Source organism: Melospiza melodia, chromosome 16, assembly GCF_035770615.1.
Source record: "Melospiza melodia melodia isolate bMelMel2 chromosome 16, bMelMel2.pri, whole genome shotgun sequence".
In the NCBI taxonomy this organism is placed as follows: domain Eukaryota; kingdom Metazoa; phylum Chordata; class Aves; order Passeriformes; family Passerellidae; genus Melospiza; species Melospiza melodia.
Window position 1 is genome coordinate 14,284,755 of NC_086209.1, and position 17,592 is coordinate 14,302,346.

Here is a 17,592-nt window from a genome sequence, read left to right on the forward strand (position 1 = left end):
TTCCAGCAGTGGAAGAGTGGCTGCTGCCACCTTTCTGTTAATGAACTGTGTGATCTTTATTTGCAGCTGCTTTCTTGGTGGTTGTGAAGAGGGGCCTCACAGAACCTCTGCCTAATCGTTGCTGTACTGCAGAATAAGGTGGAGATTTCACTGGAACATGTTAGTGCTCACAGATCTGGTGCTCGGGAAGAGACTTGGACTTTTCTATAAACAAAACATGAAGCGTGGAGCAACAGAGGCTTCTGCAATCCCCACCAGGCATGGCTTGGATTCACTTTCTACAGGTAAGTCTTTTTTTATTTTTGGTTCCTTCCTGCCAGGATTCTAAAAACCTGAGCCCTGGAGGAATTGCATGTCTCCTTTAATGCTACAGCAGCCTTCAATTGAAGGTTGCACAGGTCTGGAAAGGTTGATCTTGTTCTTGCTGTTTCTAGTGCCCTTGCTTCTCAATGGACATTACCTTAGAGGCTTGAGGCTTAGTAATTTTCCATGCAGATTTATCTATATTCAGTTTGTCTTTGAAGAAATGGAAGGGTAAAGCATTAAAAGCTGAAGACTGCTTCTGTGCAGGACCATGTTAAAAAAATCCACACCACCCTATTCTTCTAGTTTGTTGTAAGGCATTCTGTAGTTTAGGATCAGAAATTTGCATTTAACCTCTAATTTTTGTAGACAGCTTCTGTTGGATTTGCTAGTCTGTCTGGGATGTTTCAGATCCAGTTTAGGCTATATCTACATATGTTTGGGGCCCAGATGCTTTTGTCTGTGCGACAGGGGCAGACTAGAGCATAAAAGGCTCTCAGAAGGTTGGGGGACTAGAAACACTGTCTTTTGGCAGGTTCTGCAATGTTCCTTTATTAAGCAGTGCAATTTATTAAGAACTCTAAAGAAAAGGCAAAGTAACTCTGCAGAGTAAAATATTCATTGAGTTCAATCTGTTTGGTAGACTAATGCACTTGGCCTGAGATGCACTGACTCCCAAGTAGGACAAAGCAACTGCAGAAAATAAGACTGATTGCTTTCTCCTTCTCTTCTTTGCTCTTTCTAAAGCAGGGAAGTGCAAGGGCATGGTCTCCAAATTCTGATTTGCTTTGATGCAGACAAGCCCTGTAGGGATTTCTCTAGGTAGATGCTTATTAGTTTCTTGCTCAGGATAAAATGTTTGGAGGGAAGCACAAGATTTTTCCAGCATCCAAACCTTGGTAATGAAATGTACAGGGTAAGGTATGATAATTGTAGGCACCCATATGGCAGCTGCTTGAGCACCTGCAAAGACAGACTGCAATGAGAAAGCAGAGAGCACCCAAGGCATGGCTTGTTTGCCCTGTACCATCAGCATGACTGCTCTGCTCCCTGCCAGCTTTGCAGCTGTGCATATCTCAATCTTGGCTGTAAAATTTAAATGTCTTATACCAGAGTATATAATCTCAGAGCATGTGACAACTGGCAGAGAGCAGAATTCCTCTGTCACTGATGCCAAACCATAACTGTTACATACCCATATGCAAATTGGGCCACATGTGATGTTAATGTCTTCCTTGCAGAAAAATTCCTTCTGTAAGAAAAATGTCCCATCCCTGGAAATGTTCAAGGCCAGGATGGATGAGGCCCTGAGCAGTCTGGTCTGGTGGGTGGCAGCCTTGCCCATGGTCAGAGGATTGGAACCAGATGATCTTCATCCCTTCCAAACCAAAGCATTCTGTAAACAAAAGGTCTGGGCCTCAATGTATGAAAAGCTAGGCTGAGACTGGCTTTTGTCTTCAGATTTGCAGTTCTAAGTGCAGTTTGTAGGCAAGGGAGCAGGTCCCTGTGTCTGAACAATGCCTAAATGAGTATCTAGCTCCAGGTGATGGGACTCTAAACATTACTAGTAATTCCAAGATGGAGCTTTTCAGGACAGGTGTCAGGATGAGGGGTATAGTGAAAAGTGGAAGAAAGAATGAGGGGGTGTTAGAGAAAAAGTAGTGCTGAAACTGCAAAAAGTAATAGTGGATGCTTGTGGAAGGCACTGTACCTTCAGCTTATGGTCAGAATGCACTTGCTCAGGGCAGGTGTTAATACACACATTTCTGGTGAGCAGAGCTAATTTAAAAATCACAAGCCCCTATGATTGCTGCAGCCTGTGGTTGTGCATCATCCTTTAACAAAATACAGGCCAGGATTGGTCTGGAGTCAACAAGTTTGAAGGGGGTGTGAAATAAACTGCTCTTGAGCTGGGAGGTTATGGTGAAGGCTGTCCACACCCCACATGCAGCAGTATTGCACTCCCATCCATCTCTGAAGCATCCTTGACTGGATGCTTGAAGGAGAAGCCTGTGCAAGTGAAGGTCTTGGCTGGGGCACTGTAACTTCTTAGTGGCCTTCACCCAGCCAGGAGCAGCTGCTCTGTCAGACATGGCTGCTGTCCAAAGCCCTGCTGTGAATTCATTGTGCTTTCTTGTTGCAGTGCCAGCCCATCTCTGATTGCATGTCTGCCCTCCTGCTTCCAGTGCTGACAATTTGGTTCTTGCTCCTTTGTTTGTGTCATTCTCAGAAGGTTACTGAACACGTAGGGAAGGTTAGAATGGGGCAAATAGCCTTGTTTGAGAGATATAGAAATTGAGGCATATTTATATTCTCCCTGAGCCCCAGCCTCTGAGGCAGTATCTGTGACCTGAGCTCCCTTGGTTGTGCACTTTGTCCCAGATCTGTGCTCAGTGCATCTCTTGTGAGGCAGCAGAAGCATTCTGTCTGGGCTTGTGGGCTTGCTAAAAGTCAAACCAGTACAAGCTGTTCTGTTTGCTTTTATTAGCAACTTGCTCTGGAACAGGAAAGGTGGTTAATGGGTTTTTAAAGTGACAATGGGAAAGGTGAATTTGAGTTTTGTTCAGTGCTTTAGTTCTGTGTCAGCAAGCAGCCCATATCTGCTTCCCTACAGGAGTATTTGTGAGGCTTGGTTAGGAGGGCAGGGGTAAGCTGTTCTTGCTTTTCCAATTAATGAAGGCTGCCTTCTGGAAATGTTCATTGTTCCTGGGTCTGTGTGCCTGCTGCTCTGACTACAGTCCCTGAGACTTCTCCCATGGGACCAGCATGAGCTTGTCTCCCTCTACACAGGAACAGCATGGGCAGAGACTGAGCCAGGGCAGCTCTGCCTGCTGGAAAGAAATCCTAACCCAGAGGAGCTGGGTTTGCTATCTCAAAAATCCAAGTATGCTTCTTGCTGTGGAGGGCTGCAAAGGTGTTGTGTAGCTTCTGGTTGGGTTAGGCCAGTGCTGATTTCACTGTTCACTTCCTTGTGCAGAAGTTGGGGCTGAGGTGGAGCTGAGGCAGTCACAAGTGTTTTGGATATTTGCATGAGAGTGCCTAGACTGGGGGGAGGGAGGACCACATTGTTTGGTGTGTGCTACAGAAGATATCGGACAATGCATTTCAGGCTAGAAAACCATTTCCTTACCAGCATGTGCCAGAACATGACTGGATGTGTGGCACAGCCACTGCACTGACAGAGTGTGCACTGCTGGCAAGAAACCAGGGAGGTGGGGGCAACGTGCCTGTGTGCACTGCTGTGAGGTTGGTTCCTGCCAAACCATACTTGAAACAGAGCTAAGGGCTCTCTTTGGCTGTGCCTGGCCTTATTATAAAATATGTGCTGTCCTGTGAAGCAAAATTTTGAGGTTGTTTTGGGTTTTTTTTTTTGGTTTTTTTTTTTTTTTTTCCTTTCCAAAAGCACTGATATTTTTTCTTCTTTGGTTTAGTTGGTTGTTTGATTTGGGTTTTTTATTGGCGCCTTTTTTTTTTTTTTTTTTTTTTTTTTTTTTTTTTTTTTTTTGGTGGGAGGGGTGGTTATTTGCAAAGCTTTCTATTTTTGTGCCCTTAGCTAAATGAACAATGATTTACTCTAGAAAGGAGATCCTACTTCTGCCCTTTCTCAGTATTTCAAAGATCTTAAAACAGACTGTCCAAAATCTGCAAGGGCCTGATTCTCTCCTGCCCCAGCAGAATTGTTTTGCTTTCAGCAGGGAGCAGTTGTCCCCTTTGCTGCACCTCAAAGTCTCCCTGATTTCCCTCTCTGCACTGGCCTCTCTTCCATCAGGTGACATTGACCTGTCACTTGCTGTGCTCTGAGCTCCTGGCAGGGAGAGGAGTCAGTGCCAGACAAACACACCAATGTCCTTGCTGTGGAAACTGCTGTGCATATATCTAATGTATCTCTCTCAGCTCAAGGTTTGCTGGAGAGATAAGATGCTTTGTGGTTTGTATGTGCTGTGGCCCCTCTCCTTGTGGCTCTCTTTGCCAGCCTTGCTTTCTTTCCATGGAAATGGCTGAGAGACAGAACTGGGCTCTCTGCTGCATCTCTGTAGTGCCTGAAAAGCAAAGGCAGAACTGGCCAGAGTCTCTCAGCTGCAGAAGCTGCACAGAGTAGTTTTCAGTTTGGGGGTGAGATGGAGCTCAAGAATTTGGCTTTGAAGCCTGCAGCATTTGGGGCAGCTTGTAGGAGAGAGCAAACCACCTGGAAAAGTTGGCCTGAGAATTATTATTATTTTTTTAATCCTTTATGCATTGCCCATGAATTTGTCTCCACTGGAGCTGTCTGAGAGGTATGTTTGAATGCTTGAACACTTGCCTTTGAACTGAAGAATACATTTCCTTCCTGGCTTATGGAAAACACTTGCATTCCTTAATGTCTTCGATGGTTTTTTCAGAAAGCCTAAGCACCTCTTTCCAGCCCTTCCAACCTGAAGGCCTTGGGTGGAAAACTTTCATTTTGGGGCAAAAAGCCAAAACTTTCTGGTCATCTTCAGAACTATGAATCCAATGCTCTGTGTGTGTGTCTGTGTTGAGGCAGACATTTTCTATCTTATGCTGTGGTTTTTCCCCTGCACAAATTGCTTAGAGAGTCCAGTATCAACATTTTTTTTTCTTTTTGCTTATACTGGCTACCAATATATTATTGCATTAAAAAAGCTTGATTAAAGCAGACATCCTACCAAATGGTGAGCTGTAAATTTGATGGAAGGAACCATTCATGCTCTTGAGGTGAGAGCTGTTCCCTAACTCCACAGAAACCAGGAACTAAAACTACTGTTGTATTTTTGGCCCTCAAATTCATTTTGATTTACTGTGTAGAGGAGGGTAGACTAAACCAATGTTTCTGGGAATAAGTTAAGAGTTTTCTTCTGCAAGGCTTCAAAGCTTAGTAATGTGGATTATCAGTTAGCATGAAATGAATTATAGTTATCTGCACCTTTATGGTACTTTTCAGCAGAGAGTTTAGCAAGCTAAGTGTGGCTGCCTCTCACCACCATCATGTGAAGTAAGGGAATATTCACATTTCAGAGATGGGATGCCATCTTGTAAAGAGCAGAATTCATGTCTTGCTTTCACTCCATTGCTGTAGGAACTGTGTGCCTGTTGGTTTCTCGGCTGTTTAGGTGGCCTGGAAAGGCCCAGAGTGGCCTTCGACAGCCCGGTGCTTCAAAGGACGAGGAGAGACTTCTGATCTTGTTTCGGTCTCGGTGTTTATTAATTGTTTATCTAAAAGATTTTCTTTCAGCCCGACAGAGGTCTGCACAGCAAGTCAGCCATGGGCACACTGAGAGCCCCCGGGGCGGTCACTTATCTTTATACCTGAAGTTACGTATACAATATTTATAATTTTTCCTCAATGCCTTCTACCCTTATTAGCCGGTGCACTTCTAGTAAAGACCAATCCCAAAGTGCCACCATCACCACAGAAGATGGAGGCCAAGAAGAAGAAGAAGAAGGACAGGACACGCCCCAATTCCTCCATCTTACTTCTTTAGACCCCCCTGTACAGAAATCCTAAACCCTGTGTTTTATACTCTAACTAACTTATCCCTTCACCATTCACCCAGTAAAATCCTCCCAGTCCTCATACAGGTGTCATCTCCTGTGTAGGATCAAAGTCCAGCCACCAGACAATTCTGGCAACATTCCAGGACTCCCGAGCCCCCTAAGGGTGGTCTCGGTCACTCTGCACCTTCATCCTGAGGTGCTGAGATCCCACATGTGCCCCTCTTCTCAAGCAGTCATTGGCACTCCTGCCTCTCTGCTCTTCCAGCCCTCAACTTGCAACTCCTTGTATGATTAGACATCACAATTAATATTTCTCCTGAGATTTGATTTAGTTCTGGCTCCTAAACTGAAGTGTGTAAAGAAAACAAAGTGAGCATTGCTTGGAAATGGGCATGTGGATGTGATGTTTCACCTGTTCCCGTGCTTCCACCAATTCCCATGCCCTGCTGGGCTGGACTGCAGCAAGATCCAAGCACAATCCCTTTGTCCATCCTTCCTTCCTGCTTCCCCTCCCTCCTCCCTCCCTCCACCCCCAGGGAGGCTGTCCTACTATGGTTTTTTCCTTTCCTTCCCCCCATCCTCCCCAGCTGTATGTATAAATGCCTAATCAAGCTGTCCTTGCATCAGAGGACAGCCCAGGGGACAGGGAGCAGGATGGCTCACGGCATCCTGGGGCTCCTGCGGCCCTTGCAGAGCAGACTGAGCGCCAGCAGAACTCGCCTGGTTCTTCTGTGTGCTGAGACTGAGCAGCACCAGGGCCCAGCAAGGGGCTGGGCAGAGAGAGCCTTCAGCTCCACGCACCAGGATGCCCCTGGGGACTCCAGGTGGGTCAAATGCTCCCACAGGGGTGGAGGCACCTGCCCCTGGCAGGAACAGGAGAGAGGCCAGCCAAGCCATGGCCTCTGGCAGGTGGGGGATGAAACCACCAGCTTGGGTGAGGAGATGGTGATGGGGAGGAAGGTGGTGCCAGGACCCAGCCTGAGAGGAGCTGCTTCCCATCCCTGGAGCTGTGGGGGCCTGTCAGAGGTGCTGGTCCTGCCTCCAGAGCTGTGGGGCCACAGATAGTGAAGGTGACAAAGAGGCACAAGAGTCCTTTGGCTCATTTCCACAGCAGGAACTACTGCAGGCTCCCTGCCAGCCTTTCTTCTATCTTCAGCCTTTCTTCTCTCTGCTTTTGGGATAGTTCAGGAAGAGAAAGTAAAATAAATGTAATTTGTGGATCTCCTAGACTAATATAATCTGAGTGAAACTGTAATCTGCTAGGCATTGAGAGAGAGAGCCAACCATTGCAGAAAATACAACAAACTATTTTGCCATCTGACCTTAGAGAAAGGTCATAGATAACCCCACTTGGGCGGATTTATGAAGACTCGTTATCAATGGGATTTCTTTCTAACTGGTTTGTTGCTTATGAAATTATCTCTGGCAGTACTTGTAGGCATCTTGCTGGTTTATATAGCCTTGGAAAGTATCTTTCAAGGAAAACATTGATGGGGGAAGAACTGCTTTTGTGAAACCTCCTTCACCACTTTCCTGTGTCACAAAAGGTTTGAGATTTTATTTTTTAAAAGGAAATAATCAGTTGGCATACACTGAATTTACAGTGTTGAGTTTATCACATCCTGGTAAGATCTTTCAAAACCTCTGACAATTATCCAGCTAAAAAATCAATTCGGTTGCACCACTAAGTTGCATTCTATCACTTTACCATTTCTATTTTGTAACAAATTATTTCACCCATAAAGATAAACCAAACATTGCCTAGAAACATGCCTATTTGCCATACAAATGGAATAAATTACTCTGATCCTTTAAAAATGAGGAGGATTGTTTTGTTTTGTTTTGACATTTGAGGGCTAGTCTTTAAATTGCATATTTAGAAATATCTGTAGGTGTCTTTATGAAGGAAATTGGGGAAAGAGAAGCTTCTGCCACTGGAGAATGCCCTGAGCTTTGGATGATGGGCACTTGGGCAGTGGCACACTGAGAGTTACAGGACAAAAGGCCCAACCACTTCCAGGGTGCTGCCTTCTTTCTGCACAGGAGCTGGGACATTTGGGTGACTGGGACCTCCTATATATAAGTGATAGATATATATATCTATATCTAAGTGAGCGTTGGGTATGTACACTAAGGAAAAAACCAGTTTGCTCATATTTGCTTCCTCTAGCAAATATAACAGTCTCAGGATATGCTTGTCTGGTGAGAAATCCTGAACACTGCTGTCAGGGTAGGATCCTTCTCCAGATTGGTGAGATCCTGGTCAGGAGGAGATGAACTGGATGCTGTTTCCCTTTCATTTGTAGAGTCCCTTTCTGCAGTTATCATTAAGAGAAGCTGATGGCTGTGTTCCTAACTCTTGGCCAGATTAAATCTTGCAGGCTGTCAAAATAATTAGCATTTTTTCTTGAGCATGGATCATATCAGCTCAGAGGAAATTACTCAGCCCAGCAGCTCTGTAAAAGCTGAGGCTGAACATGTCTTACCACAAGAAGGCTCCCTGTGATGGAGTTAAGGAAAGGCATGGGCACTTCATGGAAGAAAAAGCAGCAAAAAAGGAACAATCACCAAGTAATCTCCTTGGGAAAGGGAAGGGGAAGCAAATCACGAATGACAACAGCCCTTCTTGCTGTATCAGTATCTGATCCTGAGCACTTTGCTTGTAATTGCATTGCTCTAGCCAGGATGAACAGCCCAGGCCTGGGACCTGCAAATGCTCTGCCTGCCTAGCCATGCTGCCTCTGCCAGCCAGCCCAAGCAGGGGCAGCACCTGAAGGGCACCTGCACTTGTTTGTGCACAGATAGACATTTATTCTGTGGGCTGTTTGATAAAGTGAGAAATATTTTGGGTCAACTCAGATTTGCCTGCCACTGAGAACTGATAATTTGAATTTTTTCTAATGCACATGGCACAATCCTTTGAGAAAGTGTTTGTGTGCACATTTCCCTCCAAGTGCCATGTCTCTAGCTCTCAGCCACAAGACCTCATTTGTGGATGTGCAGAAAAGGGTGGAGTCCTGATTTTTTGCAAATTTGTCTTACAGCTCTGAGGATCGGGTGACAGTGCATTTTATAAATCGGGATGGAGAGCGACTAACGACCACAGCCAAAGAAGGGGAGAGCTTGCTGGAGGTGGTAGTCAATCACAACTTGGCCATTGATGGATTTGGTAGGTGCTGCAGCAGGATATGTGCATGGGCTGTTAGGGCCAGTGGGTGCTTAGGAATAGTGCAACGATCTGCCACTGTGCTCTGCCCAGACCATAAACAAGTTTCCCTTCCCCACCAGCTGCTTGCAGGGTGGCTCACCATGCTGAGATGGCAATGTAACCTCACACTGTCACACCGGCATTGCAGCAGCCTCTGTCAGTGCTTTTGGCTGCATGGAGCTGATGTAAAAATTTGAAAACTGATGGTGATTCTCCCAGAGAAGAGGCAGGCTGGAAACTGCATCCATCTGTTGTGTTTCCTGGCATCTCTTTTGACATGCTCCAGATCTGTTAAAGGGCCTTTTCTCACACTGTTCCTAAAGATGGTCTCTCTCATCCCCTTATTTTCCTAATTTGCAGTCCTTCCCTCACTTCTCCACCAGGTGCCTGTGAAGGGACATTAGCCTGCTCTACCTGTCACCTCATCTTTGACAAGGACACCTTCCAGAAGCTTGATGCCATCTCAGATGAAGAGCTAGACATGCTGGACTTGGCATATGGACTCACTGACACGTAAGCCTCCCCGCTGATCACAGCAGATCCTCAAGCCTCCGAGGCTGATTCACCATGTGCCACCTCTTTCCAAGGGGATGGGGCTTGCTCTGTACTACAGCTGTGCCTTGAGAGCTGCTTTCTCTTGAGGTACAGCTGATCTTTAACAGGAGCTTTAGTGAAAACCCATCCTGAGCCAGACATCCCAGTGGGGGTGGGGGATTTCTGCCTTTTCCTGGGGAACAGAGGAGCCTCACTTCATGTTTTCTTCTCAGATCACGCCTTGGCTGCCAGGTGTGCGTTAAGAAGTGGATGGATGGTGTGACATTGAGGGTCCCCATGGATGTGTCGGACATGAGGAGGCAGCTGGAGGTTGGAAAGCAAAGCAAACAGTGACTGGAAACGACTGCTGCACAGCTTACACCCTCATTTAGGTGTGGCAGGGTACTTAGCTCTTGGTTGACGCTATTGCTTTTTGTGGCTGGCTTGCAGTAGGCCATAAAGGTCTGATTCAGTATAAAAGGCGTGTTTGGCAAATCTCTTATTTGAACAAGGCAGCATGCTTAATAGGGTCTTTGGTACGTGTTTTAAGTGCTTAAATGCTTTGCTGAACCAACTGGATTAAAGTGTATGGCTTTATATTTCCCTGGGTGGGTAAATATCTCTGCTGTATGTGACTCGCTTTCTCCTTTGAAATTGAAGAATTCTGCTATTCTGATTAACTGCTGAGAATTTTGCAAGGCTCGACTCTTTAAAAGTGTAGCAGACTTTTCCAGTTTGGGAAGCTTAAGAAGAGATTGCTGTTTGCAAGACAGTGTACTGATGGGCTTGGTGATGTAGGTGACTTGAGTTTGGTCAGAAAGAACATACTGAGGACGTTTGGGTGCTGACGGTTCCTGTAAGCAGGCACCACTTCTATGAACTTGAGATGTTTTGGGTCCCTGAATTATTCTGTGCTGTGAGGAGCCACTTTCTCCAAATGTTAAATTTTGTCATTGCTGTACTATCCCACCTGTCAAATAAAATTCTAACAATGAGCCTTTCAGACCTACAAGATGGTACCATGAGCCTGGCTGGAATAGAATGAGATGCATGGAAATTTGGTTGTCTGCATTAAGTGCAGCACTGCCAGCTGATCAAAGGAGGTGATTGTCCTGCTGTACTCAGCACTGCTGGGGCCTCACCTGGAATACTGCAGGTAGTATTGGGCACCAAATGTAAAAAAGACATTATTCTGCTAGAGAGGGTCCAGAGTAGGACCATGAGGGTGATGAAAGTTCTGGAGGGGAAGCTTTATGAGGAGTGGCTAAGGTCACTTGGTTTGTTCAGCCTGGAGGAGATTAAGGTGAGATTGTTCTTCAACATCCTCACAATGAGAAGCAGAGGGTCAGGTACCAAGCTCTTCAGTCTCATGGCCAGTGGCAGAACTCGAGAAAATGGCACGAAGCTGAGTCAGGGGAGGTTTAGGTTGGATCTCAGGAGAAGGTTCTTCACCCAGAGGGTGGCTGGGCCCTGGAACAGACTCCCCAGGGCAGCAGCACCCAGCCTGAGTTAAGAATCGTGTGGACAATACTCCTCGGCACATTATGGCATTCTTGGCACGTCCTGCACAGGGCCTGGAGTCGGACTCGATGATCCTGAAGGGTCCCTTGAACTCAGGATATTCTGCGGTTCTGTGATTTACGGAATAGCAGCGCGACCGCTGAGCCTGGGCCGCGGGGCTGCTGTGGCGGCGCTCTGCCGCCAGGGGGCGCGCGGGGGCGGCTGCGAGGAGGATGAGGATGAGGAGGCCGCGGTGGCGGCCGGGCTGCTGCCCTGTGTCCATCCGTGCCCATCCCTCCTCCTTCTTCTCGCCCTGACCGGTGCCTGGGCCTGTCTCGGGGAGCCACAGCTGCCATTTGTGTCTAATGGTCTCTGTGAACCTCCATGCCTCCCCACTGCACACACCAGCCCTGCCGTGCCGTGCGTGGCCTGCTATCCCGGTGGGCACTGGTGATGAGTGATCTGTGAATCCTCTCAGTGGGCTTTGTGTTCCTGTCTAGTTCTTCATGCAAAAATGGGTACAAATGTTTATCCATGCCAGAATTTTATCCTTAGCAGAAGGGTACCTGCAGGAAGGATTTCTGGCATGGGCCAGAGCCATGTGCTGTAAGAGGTGATGGCAGCAGGGTGGGTTTTTGCCGGGTCCCAGCTCTGTTTGGGGGCCATGGATGTGGTGATGTATTAAGGCTTCAGGATTGTGACTGGCATGTGACAGGATAGCCCTTTGCTTTGTCATACATCAGAAAAATCTTCCAGGCTCTGCCTGTTTCTCCGAAACCTCTTCTCCTCCAACTTGTCCCAGGTTTACTGTAAAAAAAGCAAAGATAATAAATATGGATTAAATGAAAGCAGCTAAGCCATCACCTTCAGTAGCACTTCAAGTCTCTTACAAAGCCAAGGTGATCTGGAGCTTTGCAGTCCCACTCCTCAGTCCCCACCTTGTGGTGAGCTGGCAGCTGGAGCCCAGGCTGCTGCTGGAAAAGGTCAGCTCTCCACACATCGTGGCAGGATGGCGAGGGAGGGAGCAGCTTCTGGCTTGGAAGGATTGAATGACTGCTGTGTTCCTCTTCAGAGTGTGGGTGACCTCTGAAGAAAGAGTTTCTAGCACAAGCTGTTAGCATGGAAATGCAGGGGGTCAGAGTAGCCCGTGCTGCTCTGGTGGGGCTGGCTGTCCCTTGAAGGTGCCCTGGGATAACAGAGAGGCCCCTGCACAGAGGAGCTGCTACAAAGGATGAGGGAGAGTATGTCTTGGAAGACTGGCTTTCCTCACAGTTGAAACATCCGAAATAGAATTGGAAAGTTTAAAGTAAACTGCAGCTGCCTCAGGCACTCCTGTCACGTTTCTGTCAGCCTGCAGGATAAGGAAAGAAATCATATATCCTGAACAGAAATAAGATGAGGCTTCATGAGTCATTTCTCTTCCAGGCAGATGAACTGGACTTGTTTGGCCTTGGTCTAAATTGGGAGCAGGCCCTGAAGGCTCCTCACTTCCCGGATGGTGACCATGGAACACGACTTCCCAAGAGCTGCATCTGCTGGGGCAGTGGGCAGGGCTGTTAGTGTGTGACAGGCCAGCATGGTCTAAATGATCTGAAAAAGGGCAGAGAAAGAAGGGAAAAACCTGTTTGCCTCCCAGGTCTATACATTAAGGGAAAGTGTGGCCTTTCTGAGGCAGAAAGCCAACCAAGTGTCTGTGCATTTGTTATTTCTTGTTATGAGCAAGCTGGGGGCTGTGGAACATTTTCAGGATTGGTCTCTGAGTTGCATTTTTGTCTGGCTCATGGAAGAGGAGGGCTGTGAATTTCCAAGCCCAGAACTCTGGTTTGTGTTAAGTTTTGCAGGATTTTGTTTTGTTTAAAATAAAGAAAAATGTTATAATACAGAGCTAGGTTAGAGCAGCTACCCAGAGAACTGTGCCCGCATTAGGCAGCCTAAGATGAGGCAAGGAAAAATTGTGTGTTTTTCCCTGTTTCACCCAGTGTTTCTCTAAACTAATTTCTTTCTAAGTTTCCTGTGATCTTTTTAGGTGATGCAAATTATGAGCTCTTACTCTGCATTTGGTTTAGGTCCCCTTTGACCTGAGCCCAGTCACTGACTTTACATCTGTTAGTATGTTTAGAACACAGAACCATCTCTCTTCCAAGAACAGGCAGACTTTTCTTATAATATTTACTGTTCTTTCACCTTCTTGAAAAGACAGGAGTAATGCCTAGAGTGCTGTGCTGGCAGAAGGCTTCTTGCCAGCGTGGCCAGCCTGGCAGAGCTGGGCTGGGAGGTGAGTGTGTTTCACAGCAGTTCAGTGCAAATGCCACCACCTTGACACAGGGGAGAGGGGAGCAAGAGCAAGGGAACAAAAGGTGACAACACCACAGTGACAACTTGTGTGTCTTTTATTAAAACAGTTACAACTTTAGCTCTGGAAAAAAAGAACTGTGGATGCTTTATTGCTGTTCACGTGTGAGGAAAATTATGTTGGTGGTGGAGTTGTGTTATGATTATATACACCTTTCATTATACAAGGGCCACAAAGGTGATCTGGGACAGAGTGCCACATCTAAGAGATAAACACCCTTCATCTAACAAAATAGACTGTATACACCTAGGAAAGTGGGCTCTGGGCTTCCCCCTGGTTCCCTTGCCCTAGTATTTGATGATGTGGATTTGGAGTGCTGGGCCAGGTTCCTGTCACTGACCCTCGCAGGCACCTGGCAGATGAGTGGAGCGATCTGACACCAGATAATTTTACAGAGGTGGCCTTCCCATCTATGCAAGGACTGAACCATGGCAGCTGTCATGCAGCTCCAGCTCTGGTTATTTGCAGACACTCAGCAGCTTGCAGGGACACTTATTCCACAAGCTTTCAGTCATTAGGATTCATGTATTTCTCTTTTCCTTCACCCATTCACTGTTCACTGAGTAAAAGGATTGTCTCTCTGACAGATACCACCATAGAAAACTCTCATGTAACTTTCAAATGAACCATCCCAAACCTTTCAACCTTTGAGACCTTTCCCATTGTTTCCTTAAAACAACTTGTCAAACTAATGTGGTGCTCTCAGCATCTTTTTAGAGCTCAGCTCTAACAAGTCCCATTTTGTCTGTGGCACTTTGAGCATGGCTTTGAGGGATGCTTCAGGACTCCACTGGCTGCATCTCTTTGGTGGTCCTTACCAGCGACCTGCTTAGCACATCCCTGCCTGGAATTCCCCAAAATTAATTCTACTGGAGTGCACAGGGCCACATACTCTGCTGAGGGGGAACTCAGTGTTTCTCTGAGCCAGCATCGGTGATGAAGCCTGGACAGTTTCAGTGCATGGACTGACAACTTTCTGGCAAGATGGGACTTTGCTTCAGCATCTACTCAACAACATTCCTGACAACTTCCACAACTCCTTGACCTCATGCTAAAACCAAGCCCTGCTCAAGTCCCTCTCAGCATGGCTAGGAATTTAGTCACTTGCCTCATCCACACTGCCTCTAGAAAGGGGCATCAACATTGACAGAAAATTGTCAACTTTCACTAGGACTGAAACTCCTAGCTACTGAGCTACTCCCAGAGGACACAGAAGAACATTCACAGCCCTGTCAAAGTGACAGTACTAAAATCCTTCATGGCAACTGTGTCTCTGTCAAATGCTAACTTTGGGGAAGGTATGAGAAGAAAGAATCACAGTGTAATTAATTCCAGAAAAAAGCAATCTTGGCCGTAAAATGTTACACATGTTGTCTGTCAGTGAATGCTGGACTCTGGGCTCCAGCTGCTGATTTTGGAACCCGGCCTCAACCAATAATGGTTGAGGGCTGTGAGCTAGACCAGAGCAGACAACAGATGAGCAGAGTGAAGCAGCAGTGATTTCTGGAATGAAGGTGAAGAATTTTCCTTTGGATGAATGGTTGTGATGAACTGTGAATAACGGTGGGTTTTGTGCAAGTGTAAAGATTATTAATTATTAAAAGCATTAGCTATCCCTGTTGTCCAGTCATCCACCAACATCAGCGGCTGACTGGAGAAAATAAAGCAACATTTCTCTTTTCCTGCTATTAAAAAATGGAGTCAGGCCCTGTACAGGTCAGCTAATTCAAGGACAGGGAGAGTCTGGTGGTATTCACTCCATTCCACACCCAGCCAGTGAAGTCTCTTTCATCAGAAAAGGGCATAAAGAAAACACAAGAGCAGCCCCCCCACCTCCCACCAAAATGAGTATTACATACACATTAGTGTCACTTTACACTTGTTGCCCCAGGCAGCCTGCTAAATTCTTCACACCCTGATCATATATTACAGAATATTTTCTGTTGCACATACACAAAAAATATTTAGTTCCTCCACAACCATTGCCTTAGACAAAAGTCTCTTCTGCAAACACCGCTGTGTCACGCTCCTCTGTGGCCACCTCTGCCACAGGCTGGCTCCTGAGCCACTCCACCCTGCTCCGGAGCAGTTCCTTCTCCACTGCTTCCACCTCTGCTGTGGGGCAGGGCTCGGTTTCATCCTGCTTGAAGTAGTCCCTGATGGTGTTCCGGATGGTGTCGGGGAGGATGATGCGGATGGTGTGGCTGAATGTGTCCGAGCCCTTGCTCTGGGTTGGCGCCTGCGCCGTTTCCACTGGTTGTCTCTCCAGCTCCTCAGGAGCAGAGGCACTTTGGGGGCTCTCTCTGTGCTTGGCCTGCAGGGATGGGACCATTGGCTCGTGGTGGTAGCGCCTGGAGAAGGACTGCAGGACAAGGGGGGTGTTCTGCCCGTAGAACAATGTCTGGGGGATGTGGACTCTCACAGTCTGCAAGCTCTTGGACAGGCTCTGCTCACTGCTGCTGCTGGGTGAGTCTGTGCTGCTGGTGTTTGTCACAGATCCCTCCTCTTCTCCCACTTGAGACCCCTGAGAGCTTTCTTTATTTGGGGCCACATAAAAAGTTATCTTGGTCCGCTTCAGGCTCTCCTGGCTCAGAGGGCAGTCATCAATGCCTTTGATCTCTATGTTCTTCACTGTCTTCTCCCTGTGCTGCTGGTAGCTGACCTGTGGGGATGTCTCACTGCATGGGCTGGCAGCTGGGTACTCAGGGCTTTCTTCAAACTCTTTGTTATAATCCTGGCTCCTGAGCCCTGGGCCAGGGTACCCTGAACAACTCAGCTGTCTCTCCTCCTCTTCCCAGTCAATGTCAGTGAATGAGCTTCCCATGGCAGCTCTGCTGACACATGGAAAACTTTTCTGCTCTCCAAAGAAATGACTGGTCTCTCCAGCCTTGGGTTCACCCTCATGAAAACTGTCCAGATTGCACAGATGTAAAGGAGATGTGAAGGATTTGTGCCACTCTTTTTGGGACCTCTTGGCAGCCGTGGGAGACACAGCATGAAGCCTGGCAGAAGTGCCAAACATGAATGGCAGGGATGAGACCTCTGTGGGACTGATGGCTGATGACTCTGAGCAGTAGGAGAAAGCACTGTCCAAGGAGCTAAGTGAGGAGGCAGAGGGGGAGGTGGTGGTAGAGGACAGGCTGGAGAAACTGGACCTGTTGGACAGGCTGGACTTCTGAAGGCTGATCTGCTTCACCCTGGAGGTGCTCTGAGGTGGTTGCCACAAGCTCTGCCTGGCCTTATTAACCCCAGGGCTTAGGCCCTCATCAATGAGCTTCTGGCTCTCCATCTGCAGCTGCCTGAGCCTGTGGACGTAGTCAGCATGGCTGCTCATGATGGTGGCGTCGCAGCTGGACTGGCGGGCCACGGGCTCGTGGCTCTGCGGGGGCAGCTGGGAGCTGAGGCAGACGCTGGGCTCGGAGGAGCAGCGGTCCCGGGCCGGGCTCAGCGAGCAGATGGAGCCGATGGAGCAGAAGGAGCCGTCCTCCTCCAGGAGCTCGTAGCTGTCTGCGCTGGCGTTGGTCTGCGCTTTGCTCTGGTAGCAGGCTGTGATCTCGCTGAACAAGTCCCAGTCTTCCTGATCCTCATCGAGTAACAAGCTTCTGGGTACTTCAAAAATGGCATCGTCAGATTCCAGGTGGTGCTTTGGCCCTTCTGGATCACAAGTGGAAAACTCCAGCTCATCGGAGGAATCATCATGCTGAGCCAAGCCTATGTCTGGGGCAGAGGACACAAATTTATTTGTTGCTATATATATAGTACCTCACAACCAAACCAGGGAAATTGTATGAAGCCCATGGAAAAACAAAGATAATTCATTATTCTCACAGGAAATAATAAAAAAATCCTGATTTGATGACCAGTTTTCACCATTGGCCTGTATTCATAGGACAGCTAACAGAGACAACTACATCTCTTTCCATACAAACCATGTGGTTTAGCTTTATAGAACTAACCTGGAAAATAAAAATACTGCTGGGACATGGCAGTGTTAAGGCTACACTAAATTCTTGCAATGGTTAGAGTAGGTTTAACAGCATCCACAGAGAAAGACAACCATCTCTGGGGACACATTGGAGTTTCTGCACCTCAACCCTCTGCTTTGCTTTCTCTTCCTGCCTATGCTTGACAGGCAAAGGGAAAACAAAACCTAGCTGGTTTTCAATGTTGTTCCTTAGAAGAAACGTGAAGGTAAAGCAAA

The 17,592-nt window shown here is 47.3% G+C and overlaps 2 protein-coding genes across 2 annotated transcripts in view; one reads left to right on the top strand and one right to left on the bottom strand.

Annotated features, from left to right (window-relative positions):
* The first annotated feature begins 6,387 nt into the window (after positions 1 to 6,387).
* On the top strand, positions 6,388 to 10,648 carry LOC134425933 (adrenodoxin-like). The gene is made up of 4 exons (XM_063170952.1): positions 6,388 to 6,620; positions 8,841 to 8,965; positions 9,388 to 9,517; positions 9,772 to 10,648. Exons 1-4 carry the CDS (start codon positions 6,388 to 6,390, stop codon positions 9,890 to 9,892), a joined length of 609 nt encoding a protein of 202 aa, XP_063027022.1. The 3' UTR covers positions 9,893 to 10,648.
* A 2,762-nt stretch (positions 10,649 to 13,410) lies between these two features.
* The window catches only part of LOC134425776 (rho GTPase-activating protein 20-like), a 30,617-nt gene continuing 26,435 nt past the window's right edge, over positions 13,411 to 17,592 (bottom strand). Inside the window, exon 15 of the mRNA XM_063170736.1 lies at positions 13,411 to 17,108. Within this exon, the coding sequence (XP_063026806.1) occupies positions 15,379 to 17,108 (1,730 nt within the window). The 3' untranslated portion in view covers positions 13,411 to 15,378. The remainder of the gene's footprint in view (positions 17,109 to 17,592) is intronic.